At 32.4% G+C, this 19,114-nt stretch overlaps 2 protein-coding genes and 1 long non-coding RNA gene across 3 annotated transcripts; 1 reads left to right on the top strand and 2 right to left on the bottom strand.

The window, feature by feature from the left end:
• Positions 1-1,059: 1,059 nt before the first annotated feature.
• On the bottom strand, positions 1,060-6,645 carry LOC142227106 (uncharacterized). The gene is made up of 8 exons (XM_075297445.1): positions 6,504-6,645; positions 6,017-6,246; positions 5,817-5,933; positions 5,394-5,762; positions 4,320-4,685; positions 3,892-4,259; positions 2,771-3,834; positions 1,060-1,445 (listed from the first exon to the last, which is right to left on the bottom strand). Exons 2-8 carry the CDS (start codon positions 6,071-6,073, stop codon positions 1,273-1,275), a joined length of 2,514 nt encoding a protein of 837 aa, XP_075153560.1. The 5' UTR covers positions 6,074-6,246; positions 6,504-6,645; the 3' UTR covers positions 1,060-1,272.
• A 502-nt stretch (positions 6,646-7,147) lies between these two features.
• Positions 7,148-8,636, top strand: LOC142227104 (uncharacterized). Its single transcript, XM_075297444.1, has 2 exons — positions 7,148-7,528; positions 7,562-8,636. The coding sequence occupies exons 1-2, from the start codon at positions 7,398-7,400 to the stop codon at positions 7,752-7,754; spliced, it is 324 nt and encodes a 107-aa protein (XP_075153559.1). The 5' UTR covers positions 7,148-7,397; the 3' UTR covers positions 7,755-8,636.
• A 6,666-nt stretch (positions 8,637-15,302) lies between these two features.
• On the bottom strand, positions 15,303-16,679 carry LOC142225266 (uncharacterized). The gene is made up of 3 exons (XR_012719220.1): positions 16,191-16,679; positions 15,699-16,125; positions 15,303-15,634 (listed from the first exon to the last, which is right to left on the bottom strand). It is a non-coding gene; the product is annotated as an uncharacterized LOC142225266 (long non-coding RNA).
• Positions 16,680-19,114: the final 2,435 nt, after the last annotated feature.

Here is a 19,114-nt window from a genome sequence, read left to right as displayed (position 1 = left end):
AGAAATAAAATTTTAACAAAATTTTCCATAGAAATAAAATTTTGATAAAATTTTCTATAGAAATAAAATTTTGTCAACACCTCTAACAGAAATAAAATTTTGGCAAAATTTTCTATAGAAATAAAATTTTGACAAAATTTTCTATAGAAATAAAATTTTGACAAAAGCTGTTAAGAAATACAATTTTGCAAAATAAGATTTTTTGTGTGTTAGGTTTTTGGTAAAATTGTGACAAAACTTTGACAAAATTTTCTATAGAAATAAAATTGTGACAAAAATTTCTATAGAAATAAAATTTTGACAAAATTTTCTATAGAAATAATAATAATAATAATAAAATTTTCTATAGTAATAACATTTTAACAAAATTTTCCATAGATATAAAATTTTGATAAAATTTTCCATAGAAATAAAATTTTGACAAAATTTTCTATAGAAATAATATTTTGACAAAATGTTCTATAGAAATAAAATTTTGACAAAATTTTCTATAGAAATAATATTTTGACAACATTTTCTATAGAAATAAAATTTTGACAAAAGCTCTTATAGAAATACAATTTTCCAAAACAAGATTTTTGTTGTTTGTTTTGTGTTAGATTTTTGATAAAATGTTCTCTTAATTTTGGTAGATTATTTGGCTCGAGTGGCAACCGTGGCTGCCTGCCCTTTCTATGATCAATCCTACGAGAATCTCTGCATGACCTACGTTTCTTACTAAGCATCCTCCCATGATCCACTTACACATTTGTAGTCTTCCAAATATAACGCAATCACATTATCACGCTTTAACTTGATTATTAAGAATAACATCATTTGTGAATGCAACAAATCGAAATGCATTTATAAGCTTGTAATCAATAAATTTAAATGTCACTGGAATAATTTTGTCAGCTGCCAGATGAGATTTTTAGAAATGATAGCTACTTGAAGTTGGTCGCAATATCAGCCACCCTGTATATACACAACGCAATTACACTTACACGAAACTTATTTTGCTGTATACAAACCATTATTTTGATGTATTTTTATATTTGAGAAAAATCTATATTGCAATGATTCTTTTTTGTATAAAATAAATTTTATATCATTATTTTGAGCTTTTTTACACAATAAAAATATACAAATTATTGGGCCCTTAAACGAGGCTAATACTACTAAAAAGATCTATATAGATGTAGTTCTACTTCATTATGTAAGCATGTATAAATTAAATATTAAAACTCTTGTAATAGCATTAAAAACGTTACATACACACACACGTTAAAAAGACTATGTAATGGGAGGAGACACCACCAATGATTTAACGAACGCCGGGGGAGACTTTTCTTTACAGGTTCCCTTTTTTGTTTTAGGTGCACGTTCATGAATGCGTTGATGTCGCCTCAGATCGCCAGAAACACGAAATTTTTTCCCACATACTTCACATTCGTATGGTTTTTCTCCTGAAAAAACGGAAATATTTACAAATCGATAATGGTATGAAATAAAATTTTTATAAAATTCTCTGTAGAAATAAAATATTGATAAAATTTTTTAGAGAAATAAAATGTTAATAATATTTTCTATAGAAATAAAATTTTGACAAAATTTTCTATAGAAATAAAATTTTGACAAAATTTTCTATAGAAATAAAATTTTAACAAAATTTTCTATAGAAATAAAATTTTAACAAAATTTTCTATAGAAATAAAATTTTGACAAAATTTTCTATAGAAATAAAATTTTGACAAAATTTTCTATAGAAATAAAATTTTGACAAAATTTTCTATAGAAATAAAATTTTGACAAAAATTTCTATAGAAATAAAATTTTGACAAAATTTTCTATAGAAATAAAATTTTGACAAAATGTTCTATCGAAATAAAATTTTGACAAAATTTTCTATAGAAATAAAACTTTGACAAAATTTTCTATAGAAATAAAACTTTGACAAAATTTTCTATAGAAATAAAATTTTGACAAAATTTTCTATAGAAATAAAATTTTGACAAAATTTTCTATAGAAATAAAATTTTGACAAAATTTTCTATAGAAATAAAATTTTGACAAAAATTTCTATAGAAATAAAATTTTGACAAAAATTTCTATAGAAATAAAATTTTGACAAAATTTTCTATAGAAATAAAATTTTGACAAAATTTTCTATCGAAATAAAATTTTGACAAAATTTTCTATAGAAATAAAACTTTGACAAAATTTTCTATAGAAATAAAATTTTGACAAAATTTTCTATAGAAATAAAATTTTGACAAAATTTCCTATAGAAATACATTTAAAGAAAAAAATTCTATAAAAATAAAATTTTGATAAAATTTTCTATAGAAATAAAATTTTGACAAAATTTTCTATAGAAATAAAATTTTGACAAAATTTTCTATAGAAATAAAATTTTGACAAAATTTTCCATAGAAATAAAATTTTGACAAAATTTTCTATAGAAATAAAATTTTGACAAAATTTTCTATAGACATACAATTTTGACAAAATTTTCTATAAAAATAAAATTTTGACAAAATTTTCCATAAAAATAAAATTTTGACAAAATTTTCTATAGAAATAAAATTTTGACAAAATTTTCTATAGACATAAAATGTTGACAGTACAGTAATCCGAGTGGCAACCGTGCTACTAACACCCAACAGCCTTTAGAGGAAAATATTTCGATAATTTTTATGCTATAAAACACTAAAATAACCCTTAGTTTAATCCCATTTTTAAATCCGGATTTTCGACAAAAATACATTGTTACTACATCAGCACCACCTACCTGTATGTATTTTTCGATGATTCTGTAAATATGTAGATGCCCGAAATGTCTTCGTACAAAATTCACATTTGTAATTGAGTTCTCGTGTATGAATTCTCAAATGGACAACCAGAGAATATTTACGCGAAAAAGATTTGCCACAAAATTCACATTGGTGATTCTTTTCGGAACTATGTATGGAAACAGTGTGGTATTTGAGATCTCCCCATTGACGAAATTTCCTCTTACAAATCTCACATTCAAATGGTTTATCACCCGTGTGTGTTCGCATATGAGCCTTAAGGGCACCTACGGCAAAAAATGATTTATCACATATTTCACATTGATGTGGTCTCAGACCGAGATGTGTTCTCATGTGATATTTCAAAGCATTGCATGAATTGAATACTCGTTGACATTTATTGCACAAATAACGTTTACGTTTTCCGTTACCATCAAGCGAGGTCTCACCATCACCATCATCCTCTTTCCATTCTGGATCGTATACGGCCCTTTCTAATCGTTGTTTTCTAGTAGAATATTCTTCTGTATCTTCATCGCTTTGATGATCATCAAGATCATCATAATATTCTCCTTCATCATGTATGGGTTCGGGTTCTTGTTCTTCATGATCATTATCATCATCATCATTTTCAATTTCAGCTTCATTGACAACATAGGCTTGATCTGTATGGAATGAGGGAATGTCTAGGCTTGATTCTAATTTTATGTGTTGAGGTGATATGAGTTCTAGATTATTATTAAGCGTAGGAGGAGGTTGTTGCGTTGACTGTTGTATTGGTACTACTGTTGTTGGAGGTTGTGGCGGTTGTTGTTGTTGTTCATGGCTAGTAATTGTATTTTCACTATGGTGAAATTGTAATCTCAAATCGGTGGCATGATGCATAACCTGAGGTGTGGTATCCACCAAATCTTTAGGCATCATTTTCCCCACACTTATGTGATTATTATCAGGAGGGACAGAGGGTTCTGTATTCAGAAGCGGAGCATATTGACCCGAAAAAAGTACATCACATATGGGCTTGGCTTTCAAATCGATTCCATTAAAACAGGAAGTGTGATACCTAAAAGTATGGAACTCGTTTATAGTTCAAATTTCCAAATTATTGATATACACTTACCAATTAGGTCTAACTTCATTACCATTGGGTGTCATCAGATCCATGGCATCACAAGTATCCTCTATTAACACCTTATCCCTGATGCCTTCAAGCATATCTTCGGTATCACTAAACTCTTCAGGCACAAGACTTTGATTAGGCTGTTGTTGTTGTTGATGATGATGTGCTTGTTGGTTTTGTGGCAGGGACGACGTTGATGACACCACATTACCCAAAGTGTCACTAAAGACAACTTTCATATCGACCTGATTCACATGATTTTGCAAATTCAGATCCACTTGTCTATCGGCATTTACAACATCATCACTTTGAGGAAAATTTTCAAAGGGAAAATGTACATCTTGGAAGACTTGATCAAGTCCATCAGTCTAAAAAAGTTGGAAATTATAGCTTAGTACTTTAGTTGTATATGGTGACAATAGACATACCTTTTTATCTATCGAACAAAGATTAGAAGCATCTCGAGATTTCTCAGGCCCCAAAGCATCTAAAGATGTTTTCATTGCTGCCAAAATTGTATCGGGAGTTGAAGGTTCATAGTGCTGTTTGAGATGAGCGAAAAAATCCAATTGCGAACAGGTTACATGGCCACAAAGTTCGCAACGGAATTGTTGCACCGCTCCCACTACCAATTGTTCAACATTTGGTAGTTTATGATCTTCTAAAGGTACATTTAGCTGTAGTTCACCACCTGTGTGGTTGATTTTCAATTTGCGGGAAATACGTTTCTTATGAGGCAGGACTTTACGAGAATCGAAGCGGGAAATATCGCAGTCGTCATCTATGGAACCATCCTAAAAAAATAAAACATATTGATAAGTTTGACGATGGATACAACAAAGAAGATTTGAAATAGGTTTCTTTGGTTTTAATGGTGCGAATCACAATCATGGAATTATTAGTTGACCTTCTTTTACAAAGAAAAAGTTGTGGATTTAACCCCAAACTAACAGCCACTCTAAACATTTTTAATATTATATATTATTATATTAAAAACTTTACAATAATGTTGAGGCCTCAGCGCCTTAAGGCATTTTTGAGGCAAGTTGGCAAAAGTGTAACAAAGATAAATGTTTTTAATATATTATAATTTTAAAATAGAAGTACAAAAATAAAAATTCAAAAAGAATAATCAAAATGAATATAATAAAAATTATTCCATTAATCTTGAATGTAATTTAAGCTAGAAGTATCTCAACATTTTCAAGCAAATTTAAGCAATATTTGCTTGAAAATGTTAAGATAATTTGATTTGGTCTTAAAAAGCGAAAATTAGATGTATGATTTACATCATGGGGTAAGGTATTAAATAAGGAAGTACCAATGAACACAATCATCTGTTTAGTACTTTCCAATCTACACCTCACAACCTTTAAAGATGTTAGGTCGTTAGCATGGCTGCATTTCACATGAAAATTATTTGGTAGCCCAATTTGTTTCATAAATCAGGCACCTTACTCAAGCGGTTTTACTAACACAATCATATTTTTGTGAAAACTTACATCCAAAGCTACACCAGTTCCATTCATCAACAACTCCTGTACCGCTTTCACTCCATTCTCTTCAACACTCCCCACATCGGTGGACGAGTCATTATATGCTTTATTATTAACAGGCATTAGGAAGTCACTATTTAAAGGCAGATATGTGGGTGATTTGCGGGGTTCATTGGAATGATGGTGGTGGTGATGATGATGATGTTCTTCATCCGATGTGACAGCAAACAAATGAGCTCCACCGAAATTCAAATCTGCAGCTGTTAAAGTATCACCGGGATGTGGACCTGTAGATACCACACCCTTAGGAAAATTCATTAAGTCCATAATGAAATTATTTGGATCACGCATATAGTCTGGGGGCAGCAAAGAGGTCTACAAAATAAGAAATATTAGTTACAGTTATTGTTATAACTATTTACCACTCACATGATCCATGAACTCTTGATGCTGTTGCTGATGATCTTTACGGTGCATGATATGATCTATGGAATCCAAGTTATTATGCGATTCCTTATGGAGATACTTTCGCTGCTTGAGAAGATCCTGGAAACAAAAAACAAGACAATTAAGAGAGTGAATGGAAGCCACTATTTTATTATTGTGAGTTGATTTGAAAGCCAACTTACCATGTCAGCAGCAGACTTGCAATGGTCTTCGAAACCATTGTATCCGTTTAATTCCATTGTTGTTGAGTAACTTAGACACGCTATTACATTATATTCTCTTCATATAAATTTGCATGGGCCAATGGCCCATGGGCAAATCAAATGCCTCTAACCTAATATGTCCACGGCAGGAATAAGTTAGGATATCAGTCCTTTTTCCTGGTAGATCTTTGTTAGGTAGTTATGAAATTCTGAAAAGACAATATTACCAATATGCATGATCCAATACTTTAGCTTGTTAATAATTAGTAGTTAATCAAATGATTCTAATGATCCATAGAATGGATGCAAAATCCTCCTATGGAAGCTCAAATTATCACTAATTCACATAAACATATAAAATTGGCATTTACACTCTCTCAAAAGATAACCACGCAATATTGATGGATGGAATTTGAGAATATCAAAAATGCAAATCTCTGATTCTTTGTGCTATTCCTCTACCTACCTAACTTTGCCAAGGACTCTTGTAGTATTGCTAGTGCAGATTGTAGGGTTTCATCCTATGGAGTATCCTCCAATTTTTTTGGTCGAGACGACAACAATTTTCTACGGAATTTTCTGTTTCCCAGCTTTATGGCTGACGTTTATTTCACTTCTGACAGCTGTCTGATTGAGTGTTGCCAGATCTAGCAATTTGTGTACATTCGACACAGTAAACAAAAACGTTTGAAGAATATGGGAATGCAAAGTCTTTTATTGTACTGGCTTTGCAAACACGTTGAGTTCAAGCGACAATTTGTGCGTTTCAATATGGAAGTACCCTGCCAGCATTTCAAAGTTCCATTTCATCCTCATCGCTACCACCGACTCGTAAGTGACACTGCAACAGTCGCCAACTGTGTTGGGGGAAGCATATGAAAAAGTATGAAATATACATGAAAGTATTTTGCCATCACTATTGTTACAAGAACCATTTTATATTTTGTGAAACACCAAGCGCAACTAGCTTCTTATAATTTATTTAAATAAAATCGATAATGAAGTTCTGAAAACAGAGTTATTTCGCCTAAAGGTAGGTACTATGTTCGGTTTCCGAAGCGAAATCCCATACAAAACCAAAAATGCGAAAAACTACCGAAATATTTTTTCATTTGTGGTACTTTGTTTTTTTTTTCGAGTTGAAAAACTGACATAAAGTGCATAGTCCCTAATTAGGTCGGCTTTAAATCCTTCCATATGTTGAGATTAGTTAGTTTCAAAACATGGCGCCATTTGTAATGTGAATTAAGAAATAATTGATTTATTCAAATGATTTGTGTTAAATTAGAATACAAAAGTGGTTCGCGTTGTTATTTAAAAATGCAATTCGATTGACGAAATAAAAATAACGGCGTGCTATATGTATATAACATATATAACAGCATCTGGTTCTTTAGCCGTTTCTGCCACAGTAGCATCTGCCCTCACATCCCTGACACCCACAATTGCAGCCACTACATCAGCTACAGTGAACAACTCCAACATAGCACCCTCAACACCTGCCACGACCACAGTGGCTGTGACCGCAAATATTGTATTGCAACAACCAAATACAACGGCCGCCCAAGTAGTGAGTGGTCCCATTGGGGTGGCAGCAAATACTACTCCAACATTAGCCACTATTACTAATTCTTCAAATGCAATATCGACTGTTGCTGCCGTTAGTAATACAAATGCAATACTAATGCAATGGAGGTTTCACAATCATCCACAATAGTATCACCAGCAGCTGGATCGAATGTTGTTGTTCCCACCACTACAATGGCTTTAGCAGGAGCTACCGTGGGACTTAAGTCTGGTCCAGATATTACAATGACATTGAACCGTATAAATACGGCAGAGAATGAAGTTGATGTGGAGGAATGTTTACCAGGTGATGTTGTTAAATTGGATTTTGCTGGCGAAGAAGTGGCTGGGTGAAATTTTACCCCTAAGGAATGTCTTCTAGGAGTTTCCAATCGGCGACCGGTGCCCGTTGGAAACTCCGCCTATTACAACAGTACCATCATCGCTTCAGCCATCAGCAACAATAGCATTCCATCAGCGTCATATTGTAGAGATACAACCAGGCCACCATTTATCATCATCCCCTGCTAATTTAGAATTGACTAATGTTATGCAACATAATGTTTGCACAGAACACGAAGAAGTAGAAGAAGCTAATTGTCATAATACTGCAGATGTAATCGATGAAGATTTCTTTTTTAAAATATGCTTAAAAACGATTTCGTCTTATCTCTGTAAACCCAGTGCTTCTACATTCAACGCCCATTTTTTACAAAGAAATGAATTGTATTTTTTTTTTATTATTTTACCGCTCCTCGTAATTGCTCCCTTTTCCATTTGTTAAGCGAGCTCGTTTTTTGTGTGTAAGAGGCGTAAATGAATGAGAACTGAACAAAAGAAATGTTAATGCAATTTTAATTTTTAATGGAAACAACATGAAACCTAAATATGAGAAATGATAATTAAAAATTTTTAAATATAACAATATTAATGAAAGAAAGCTGATAATCCAGAAAAGAAAACATTGTGTTCTAGTGTCTTTAATTAGTGTATAAATGTACAAATTAAAAAAAAAATAATAATAAAATTATAATCGAACTTGTTTTATTTTTATATACCGGGGTATAGGTAATTGGGTGGTCTTATACGTTTTATACTTTTTAATATAAAATTAGTAAATTTTTCTGAACAAAGTTATATCCAAAATAAATGTTTATAGCAAATAATTAAATAATTTTTATTTAAGTAGCAATGATGTATTCATCATTTGTCCAAAATGGTTGCGATAGGCTGGAATGAAACGATTTAATTTCGTTGTGGCTTTTAAATTTCAGTTAGCGGCATTCTTGCTTTTTATCAATTCAAAACACTGGTTGAATTTCATAACGTGACTGAAATAGTTATTGGAACTTATACATTGGGAGAGTATAACATCCTTCAGTAAACCAGCCAATTGCTTCTCAATGTATTAATTTCAGTCAACGAAGAGTCTGGTATAGAACACTAACATCCCTTTGTGACGAAATATAAGTCGGGAACAGTGACTTTGGCTTAGGAACTACCCTTGAACTTGAGTTATGGGCTTAAGTTGGTTGTTCCCCCCCGATGTAACAACATTGGCAAATGAAATGGCATTATTATCCTTTGTGGGAACCGTGGTGGTGACCACTGGATTTGAAATTGCTAGTGAGGCGGCAACAGCATGGTATTGCAATGCGATTGTGTAGATATTGTGGACACCAACGAATTAAGTTTGTTGATGAATGAGTCCATTGCTGCTCATGATGTAAAAGTTAGCATAACACCGGAATTATATGTTTTTTTGATGTGCGTTACAAATTGACGGTATCCATTTGGAAAAGCTGAAGAAGACAATGTACCACATGTTGTAAAAGCTGTTGCAGAATGTGGTAAGACACCAGGGGTAGAGCGGCTGGAGCTTTATTCTTAATAATTATTAGTGTCCAGTGCTGTATGAGATTTTTTTGCAAAACAATCCAAAAACTGGTAGAAAAACACTTTTCAAAACAATTATCATGAATGCGTGTATGTAAACAATCAGCTGCTGCGTATGTATAAGTAAAAATAGTATGACATTTGGCGATGTTGTCAATTAAATTGCGGAGAAATAAACGTGGAATAGCTCCAAAATAGCTGTTTTCTTCATTCGAAATGTATTGTCAACACTCTCATTTTTCAACGCGAAAGAATGGTTAAGTGAAGTTTTTTTCGTGCCAACAAACATAGTACCCACCTTAAAATTGTAAAAGGTATATTGGTGAACAATTTCTGACTTTCCATATGGAATAAATTGATTGTTTTTCACATATTTTACAGACACGCTGCCTCCATCGAGAATAAAAACACTGGCTGATAGACGCTGCAACATGTAACTTGCCACTTGTAAATCAACATCATTCTATTATTAATGAAAAAAATTATGTTAAATGTGTTGTGATAGTGGTATAAATGTTATATTTATAAGAATTTTTAAATGTTTAATCAAATTAATAAACATCTAAACAATCGTGTTTTACTTGACCACAATGATTCTTGTACAACTATCTTAAAATGCACCTTTTCTGATTGTTTGAAGGGACTCTTATTGTAGTAACTTGGCGTGGAACAACTTCTCAATAGTGACGGCGCTTTTCCGACGAGTTTTGGATGTCGTATACGATTGTTTTCGACGTGGTGGAGATTCGCAGAAGCGCCGTCAAATTCAAAAAATGTTGGCAGGGTTGCGCTTGGTATTTCACAAAAAATAAAATAGCTCTTGTAACAATAGTGATGGCAAAATACTTTCATGTACATTTCATACGCGATTGTTGCAGTGTCACTTACGAGTCTGTGGTAGTGATGAGGATGAAATGGAACTTTGAAATGTTGGCAGGGTACCTTGAGTTTCTCTTTTATCAAACTAAAATAATGATTTAAAAAAAAAAAAAATGAATGGGATCCCGGCATTTTTTACTTTGTATCCCGGGATTTTTCGGGTTCTCGACAAATCCAATTTGTTAAATTTGTGGCTTTTTAGCATTATTTATTAACCCTTTCGACCCTGAATTTTTATAGGTATCGCTAAAATTTTTTTTTTACTTTTAATCATGTTGAAGTCATTTAAGAAGCGTCTAGCCAAAATTTCGGGTCGCCACGCCCATTCGTTTAGGCGGTAGAGAATGTTGCCTGTGGGCAACTTTGGGCAATTGTGACTACAAAATAGTTTGTTTTGCATTGATAGACGTATTACGTTTTATTGGATTTTTGTTAAGTTTTTTGTTATTTTACAGTAAATATATACTTAGATGTGCGCGTTAGTGGAATTTCAATCACGCTCAAACACATTCACGAAGAAATATTTGTACTCACGCACGCCATGTGGGTAGGAATTCACGGTCACGAAATTAATTCACGAAATGAAAAGTCATACTCGCGCACGATCACACATGAACAACGTTTATGTCTCACGCTTTCGCACGATTCACGACAATTTTCGTAATTCACGACAAATCTCGTGAGTCACGAATATTTTCGCAACACGACAATTTTCGTGGCTCAATAAAATTCTGGTAATTAACGAAATTTCTCGTGATTCACGCTATTGAGTTGGATCGTGAGGGTGGGTTGGATCGTGAAAGTAAATTTTTATCGGGAGCGTGTTTTCGGAGAAAGTTTACTGATTCACAATCACGAACACAATTTTATTTTAACTCACGCTCACGCGCCACACATTTTTCTTTAATCCCGTTCACGCATATTCACGAGATTTCGTTTAAATTTCATTCACGGCTTCGCGTGAATCACGCGTGACTCACGAAAATGTTTTGTTTTTTTTTGTTTGTTTTTAACCCATGTCAATTTAACTGGCGGTGTAAAAAACCAAAGTATTATAAAGCGTCAATATTCGTGCTAATCCACTAGTATGTTGCCAAGAAGTGGCTTCCTCCCTTTTTACGATTCCTTCCAAATTCCCCACTGCACTGCAGATATGTTTTCCACATCATCGCTACATTTCTCGTCACTGGGACATCCCAATCGAAGTTCAAAATTTTTTCAAAATCATTGTTTTTCAAACCTTTTTTCTCCAGGCCTTATGTTCAAAAATATGTAATTTTACTACCACAATTGCCTAAAGTTGCCCACAGGCAACTTTTCAATTTTAAAAATTTCTCATCTGTTGTTTTTTCGCAATTCTAAGATTTGACTTCCAGAAATATTTTATTTGACATGTACTACAATAGATTTAATAAAAACTTTCAACATTTTAGTTGTAATTTTTGAAAAAAGTCACATGTATAAAAACCTCTTTTTAAATTCGCAAATATTTTTTTCTTGAGGTACGTGCGTATTAATGAATTTTTTTTTGCTAATTGACAACCAAATTAGCTGATTTTTTATTCAACTTGAAGGAAACACTTGTAGCTTTCGATACCGTTACAGTTTTATGAACAAAAACAAAAACAACGCTGACAGTGAGTCTCAAAACACAAAAAGTTGCCCACAGGCAACTTTAGGGTCGAAAGGGTTAATAAATTAGAGCCTTCCCGACAAATTGAGTTAATAACATTTATGGTACATATTGAGTGTTAAATGGAATTCGTTCCACATAAAATAAAAAGCAATGGTAAAAGGACCGTTGACAATATGACAAGATCGCGTTTATCTGATAAGAATTTGGATGCCTTGATATTTTTAAGTAGTTACTTAAAACAATGAAGGATTGACACAAGTCTACGAAAATATACCTAATATAATCAAAATCCTTAAAATGCTTTGCTGAGCAAAGGCCGGTACTATGTTCATTCTTGCGAAAAACATTTTATAGAAACCATTGTTTCGCACATAGAAAGCGGCGTTTATTTAGGTAACGGGGAGCGCTATTTAAGAGGAAGCTATTGTGAATTAAGTTGGTGGTTGCTGCTCGCTATTACAAAATTAACATTTTATTTTTCCTTGGGCAACTGATCTGCTACTCCTTTGATCCTTTGTATATTTTCGGAACAAAAATATGATTCGTGTTTGCGTTATAAACCCACACAAATAGTTTCAATAAATAAATTATTTCTTAATTCACATAGCAAATGGCGCCATGCTATAAACGTCAGTTTTTCAACTCGAAAAAAAAAACAAAGTACCACAAATGGAAAAAATTTCGCTAGTTTTTCGCATTTTATGGTTTTGCATGGAGTTTCAACGCGAAAACCGAACAGAGTACCGGCCTTAAGATAGCGATATGAAATTTCTTTTTAAATTATTTTTGTCAGTTTTTTGTTCATTTTATTGGGTTGTTTAGGAGTATATGAATGCAAACAAAACAAGTTTATTTAATCTTTTTTCTCGACGTTTCGTCGGCTTTTTTCCGACCTTTTCCAGAGAATTTTTTATTTTAAATATCTGTAGAGGAAATTTCTATTTAGATTTCATTAATTGTAGATTTTAATTCTTACTTACAATTGTTGTACATTTGTTTCATTTATAAATTATTAAAACTGGACATCACAAACAATAATAATGTTACGAATTTGATAATTATAGATATAAGTTTATTTAAATTAGTTTCCGTTAATTTAAAATTTCAAATTATAACGATAAAATTTCGCTATCACTTGTTGGAATCATCTATTCATTTTCTAGTATTTTCCTGAATTTCTTTTATGTTCTTTTGTTTGCTTATCGAAATGTTAGTTCTTACTCTCTCATAGAATAGCAACCCCTTTGCTTTGTTATTTTGCATCCTCATTTCATCTCATTGTCTATTGTCATTACTGTTGTTGTTGTAGTAATGCGAGCATATATCTATGTGAGTGTGTATGTGTTTGGCAGCCACCAGATGAACAACTTAATGGTCGTAGATCCTTCTAGCATTGTCTAAGAATGTTCTGGCGTTGCCAGAATATGGTAGTGCTACCAGAATGTTCTCGTATTGCCACACCGTCATATATAAAAGCGCTCGCATGCTGCTAACGAGTCAGTCTTAATTAAACCCAATAAGCACTGATCATGAAAATTTCTTGAAACTGAATGTAAAATTTCCAGATTTTACTTCTCGTAATCATTTTAATAATGGCGATGAAAATCTACAGATTTTAGATTTAAAATCAAGGCGTAATTTCATCATTATCTTGGACACTTAAAAGAGATGTTAATGATTTCTCTAAAACTCAAACAAAAATGGTTCTTATAAATGCAGAATCTTGTATAGTCTTCATAGGTAAAATCTTTAAATTTATCTTTGGGAAGTGTACTGGTTGAACTGCTCTGCTTGGGAGAATATCGCTCATCAAACCCCCCCCAAATTTCAAAGGAAACTATAATATTTGATTCGTGGTGGTGGGTATTTAAGATTCGGCCCGGCCGAACTTACTGCTTTATATACATGTTTTTCTTCATATTGTTGAGTTGGAGTAAGAGTTCGTTAAGTATGATAGCAATTTGAAATTGGTTTTTAATTTACTCTTATGTTTAATGTACAACAATTTTTTGTCGCTGTAGATTTTTATTACTAAATATATTTAAAAAATCCCGAACATTTCGGGATCTCGAAAAAATCCCGGGATCTCGGGATTCCATATTTTGAATTTTGGATTTATAACAATCGATCCTGAATGACAGCCCTAGCCCTAGTACTATGCGTCTATAGAACAAATCTACTTTAGCAAAAGTGTTTAAAAACAAACCAATTTTTTGGAGCGTGGGAGAAAGCGAAAATGTGAATTTGTCGGAAAAGCCTAGTTTTCGAGATATCGACATCTGAAAATCGTTATTTTCCTTTATATTTGTGTTAATTCTGACAGTGATTTTTCATGAAATGAATGAAATTGCGTTTTTGGTAAAAATGGTACATTTTAAAGAGAAAATATTAGGTAAAAATTTTGTCGGAAGAGCGTAGTTTTCGATATACCGACCCTTGAAAATTGGGGTATAGGTGGCAGGCCGTCGACCGGGGTTTGAGACTTTCTCCTATGGACAGGGTCCACAGTAGGCTAACGCGAACCCAAAGTAAAACCTGATGTTTTATAGTTCTCTATAAACAATTAAGACAATAAATCACAGTCTTATACGTCATACACATTATACTTCCAAAATCCACTTTATCTAGATTTAAACTGTCATTTAGATTTCAATGTGATGTGTAGAGCCTATTAAGAATTTTTTTTTAATAAAATTAGATTGTAACATTTACGAAAAAAAAAGAAACTCAATAAACCTAATTACAATTAAAATTGATACTGCAAATTAAACTGCCCAATAAACACAAACGTTTGAAAAATGCTAAATTTCAACAATTTTTCAAACATTTTTTCAAAGGATTAGGGTAATATTCAAGTTGAGAAATTGTTGAGAAAATCGCGTTCTCAACAAAAAACAGACATTACCCTCAACAGTAAAATTCAACACAATAGCAATAATCTCTCAATTGTAATCCTCAAATTGAAATGCATTGCTACTCAATAATTTCTCAAACAGTTTTCAATGTGAGACAAATTAAAAACTAATATTGCTGCGAATATTTTCTAACCACAATTTGCATGAAAGTCAATCCCAGTTCTTACTGAAAGTCAACACTAAATTTCTAGTGATTTTGTACATTTTATTAATTTTTTTCGTTAAAAATATAATAATATTAAAAATAACATTAACAATATATAAAATAATATGTTATAATACCAATCAAAACATAATTATCTTATTAAAGGTATTAATAACTAAAACTATCAATACAACTTTAAATAACTTAAACATTTTTCATATATAATTTCCCCCATAATGTTGGTGTCACATAACTATTAATTAATTAATTATTAATTAATATGCTGACAATTTCAAATAATTACTATCGAGGAACTTGCTGGCCTGCGTGTTAGAATAGATTCCATCAAGAGGAATTCACAAAATATCAAACTGATGACGGAATGTAAATTGATGTAATGCACATTTTCATCCAGAAGTTCTTGATTTAGGAACTGTTGCACTTTGTTTTAATTGGTTGCACTTTGCAAGTTTTCTGGAATCTTTTCTTTGTTGTTTCATTCATCATTTCTTCACCGGTCAACATCTTCCAAGAATATAACATCCAATGATTTTAGTTTTCTGCAAAACAATCGAGTTTTGTGATTTCCATTACGTTTTCATTTCACTTTTTATTTTGACTTACCAATTATAATTACCGTTTTGGATTAATTTCAGTTTTATGTCAATAAAAATAACTGACCACGTACTTCGTGGCACAAAATGTATTGAAACCCACAAAATTCCTCAAGAACGTTGGTGTCACAAAATTCTTGTAAATCTCATTAAAATTCGGGAAATTAGCAAGGAACTTGATGACTAGAGAGTTAGAATAAATTTCCAGCAATTTCAATTCACAAAATATCAAATTAAACCGATGATGCGATGTAAATTAAACTATAGGCGTGATGCGAATTATCACCCAGTAGTTGATATGGAAAAGCATAAATACCAAGTTTAATTCGTTGTACTTTGATTTAGGGAAACTTTCTCTTTTCGATAAGCCACCATCATTTTTCATTGGTCAACCTCTTAATGTTTCCAAGAATGCAGCATCCAAATATTTTAGTTTTCTGCAATGAGATTTAAATTTAGTGACTTCTCTAAAGTGTTGATTTAATTTTTCATATTGACTTACCAATTATTATAAACTATTTGAAGCAGTTCCAGTTACTTGTCCAACATTTTTTCATCGGTCAGCTTTTTAATGTTTTAAAGAACGTAGAATCCATAATTTTAGTTTTCGGCAAAGAGATATAATTTAGTGTCTTCCTTAAAGTTTCATATCATTTTTTTATTTTCACTTACGTATTATTAGGAACTATTTGGAGTAAATTCAGTTTTTTGTCTAAAATGTTTTTTATTTCTTTCAATTGACCACGAACTTCGTTGCACAAACAAGTATTGAAAACCACATGGTTTTTTCGTTGCATTTTAGGGTAGTGTTTTGTCAAAGTTTTCTCATATTATCTTCAACCCCTTTTCAAAGATTTCGTCAACATTTTGGCAAATTGGAAGTAATTCGCAAACAATTTGAAGATGTATTGAATATGAGCTGTTTCAAGTCAAGTTGAATTTATGTTGATAATTATAGTTACCCTCAAACTGAAAAGTTGTTGCATTTGAAAAACGCTCATCCTGTGTTTATTGGGAAGCGTCAAAGGAATAACTTCAGTGTGAACGAATTGTAAAAGTGTGAAGTCATAGTAAACAAATTGTAGATTGTCGTTATTTAAAAGAACTGTGTTTTAATTGTCGGGTAAATAAAAACGCCTAAATATAAAAACGTAACAATAATAACTAAATAAATAAATAAAATGTAAATATTGCAGCAGAACTTAAAATCTATTTTTGTCATAATTTGTTGTTTTTATACCCACCATCATAGAGTAGTGACGGGGGTATAATAAGTTTGTCATTCCATTTGTAACACATCGATTTCCGACTATATAAAGTGTATATATTCTTGATCAGAGAGAAATTCTAAGGCGATTTAACCATGTCTGTCTGTGTCTGTTGTAATCACGCTACAGTCTTCAACAATGAAGCAATCGTGCTGAAATTTTGCACAAACTCGTCTTTTGTCTGCAGGCAGGTCAAGTTCGAAGATGGGCTATATCGGTCCATGTTTTGGTATAGCACCCATATAGACCGATCTCACGATTTTACTTCTTGGGCTTCTAGAAACTGTATTTACTATCCGATTTGGCTGAAATTGGAAATCTAAAGGTATTTTAAGACCATAAATAGGTGTGCCAAAAATGGTGAGTATGAGTCCATGTTTTGGTATAGGCCCCATATAGACCGATCTCTCGATTTTACTTCTTGGGCTTCTAGAAACTGTATTTACTATCCGATTTGGCTGAAATTGGAAATCTAGAGGTATTTTAAGACCATAAAGAGGTGTGTGAAAAATGGTCCATGGTTTGGTATAGCCCTCATAAAGACCAATCTGCCGATTTGACTTCTTGGGCTTCTAAAAACTGTATTTAGTATCCGATTTGGCTGAAATTGGAAATCTAGAGATATCATAGGTCTACAAAGAGGTGTGCCAAAAATGACGAGTATCGGTCCATGTTATGGTATAGCCCCCATATAGACCGATCTCCCGCTTTTACTTCTTGGGCTTATAAAAATTTTAGTTTTTATCCAATTTGCCTTAAATTGAAAATTTAGAGGTATTTTAGGACCATAAAAAGGTGTGCTGAAAATGGTGAATATAGGTCCATATTGTGATATAGCCCCCATATAGATCGATCTCTATATTTTACTTCTTGGGCTTATAGAAACCGTAGCTTTTATCCAATTTGCCTGAAATTGGAAATCTAGAGGTATTCTAGGGCCTTAAAGAGATGTGCCGCAAATGGTGAGTATCGGTCCATGTTTTGGTATATCCCCCTTATAGACCGATCTCCCGATTTTACTTCTTGGGCTTCTAGAAACTGTTTTGGGCGCGCCTCTTTATGGTCCTAAAATAGTAGATTTCCAATATCAGCCAAATCGGATAGTAAGATTTGGCTGATATTGGAAATCTACTATTTTAGGACCATAAAGAGGCGCGCCCAAAATGGTGAGTATCGGTCAATGTTTTAGTATAGCCTGATCTCCCGATTTTACCTTTTGTGTTTATAGAAACCGTAGTTTTTATATGATTTGCCTGAAATTGTAAATATACTGGAATTTTAGAATTTAAAAAAAAGGGAGTATCGGATTTAGTTTTTATCGGTCCATTTGGTAGGCCCCCCATATAGCCCGATTTCACTTCTTCACGGTATAGAAGCCGCACTGATCATGAAAATTTCTTGAAACTGAATGTAAAATTTCCAGATTTTACTTCTCGTAATCATTTTAATAATGGCGATGAAAATCTAAAGATTTTAGATTTAAAATCAAGGCGTAATTTCATCATTATCTTGGACACTTAAAAGAGATGTTAATGATTTCTGTAAAACTCAAACAAAAATGGTTCTTATAAATACAGAATCTTGTATAGTCTTCATAGGTAAAATCTTTAAATTTATCTTTGGGAAGTGTACTGGTTGAACTGCTCTGCTTGGGAGAATATCGCTCATCAAACCCCCCTGAAATTTCAAAGGAAACTATAATATATGATTCGTGGTGGTGGGTATTTAAGATTCGGCCCGGCCGAACTTACTGCTTTATATACTTGTTTTTCTTCATATTGTTGAGTTGGAGTAAGAGTTCGTTAAGTATGATAGCAATTTGAAATTGGTTTTTAATTTACTCTTATGTTTAATGTACAACAATTTTTTGTCGCTGTAGATTTTTATTACTAAATATATTTAAAAAATCCCGAACATTTCGGGATCTCGAAAAAATCCCGGGATCTCGGGATTCCATATTTTGAAATCTCGAATCCCGGGATTTATAACAATCGATCCTGAATGACAGCCCTAGCCCTAGTACAATGCGTCTATAGAACAAATCTACTTTAGCAAAAGTGTTTAAAAACAATCCAATTTTTTTGGAGCGTGGGAGAAGGGATTTTAAAGCGAAAATGTGAATTTATCGGAAAAGCCTAGTTTTCGAGATATCGACATC

Source organism: Haematobia irritans, chromosome 2 (assembly GCF_050003625.1).
Source record: "Haematobia irritans isolate KBUSLIRL chromosome 2, ASM5000362v1, whole genome shotgun sequence".
In the NCBI taxonomy this organism is placed as follows: Eukaryota; Metazoa; Arthropoda; class Insecta; order Diptera; family Muscidae; genus Haematobia; species Haematobia irritans.
This window is presented reverse-complemented; position numbering and strand designations above follow the sequence as displayed.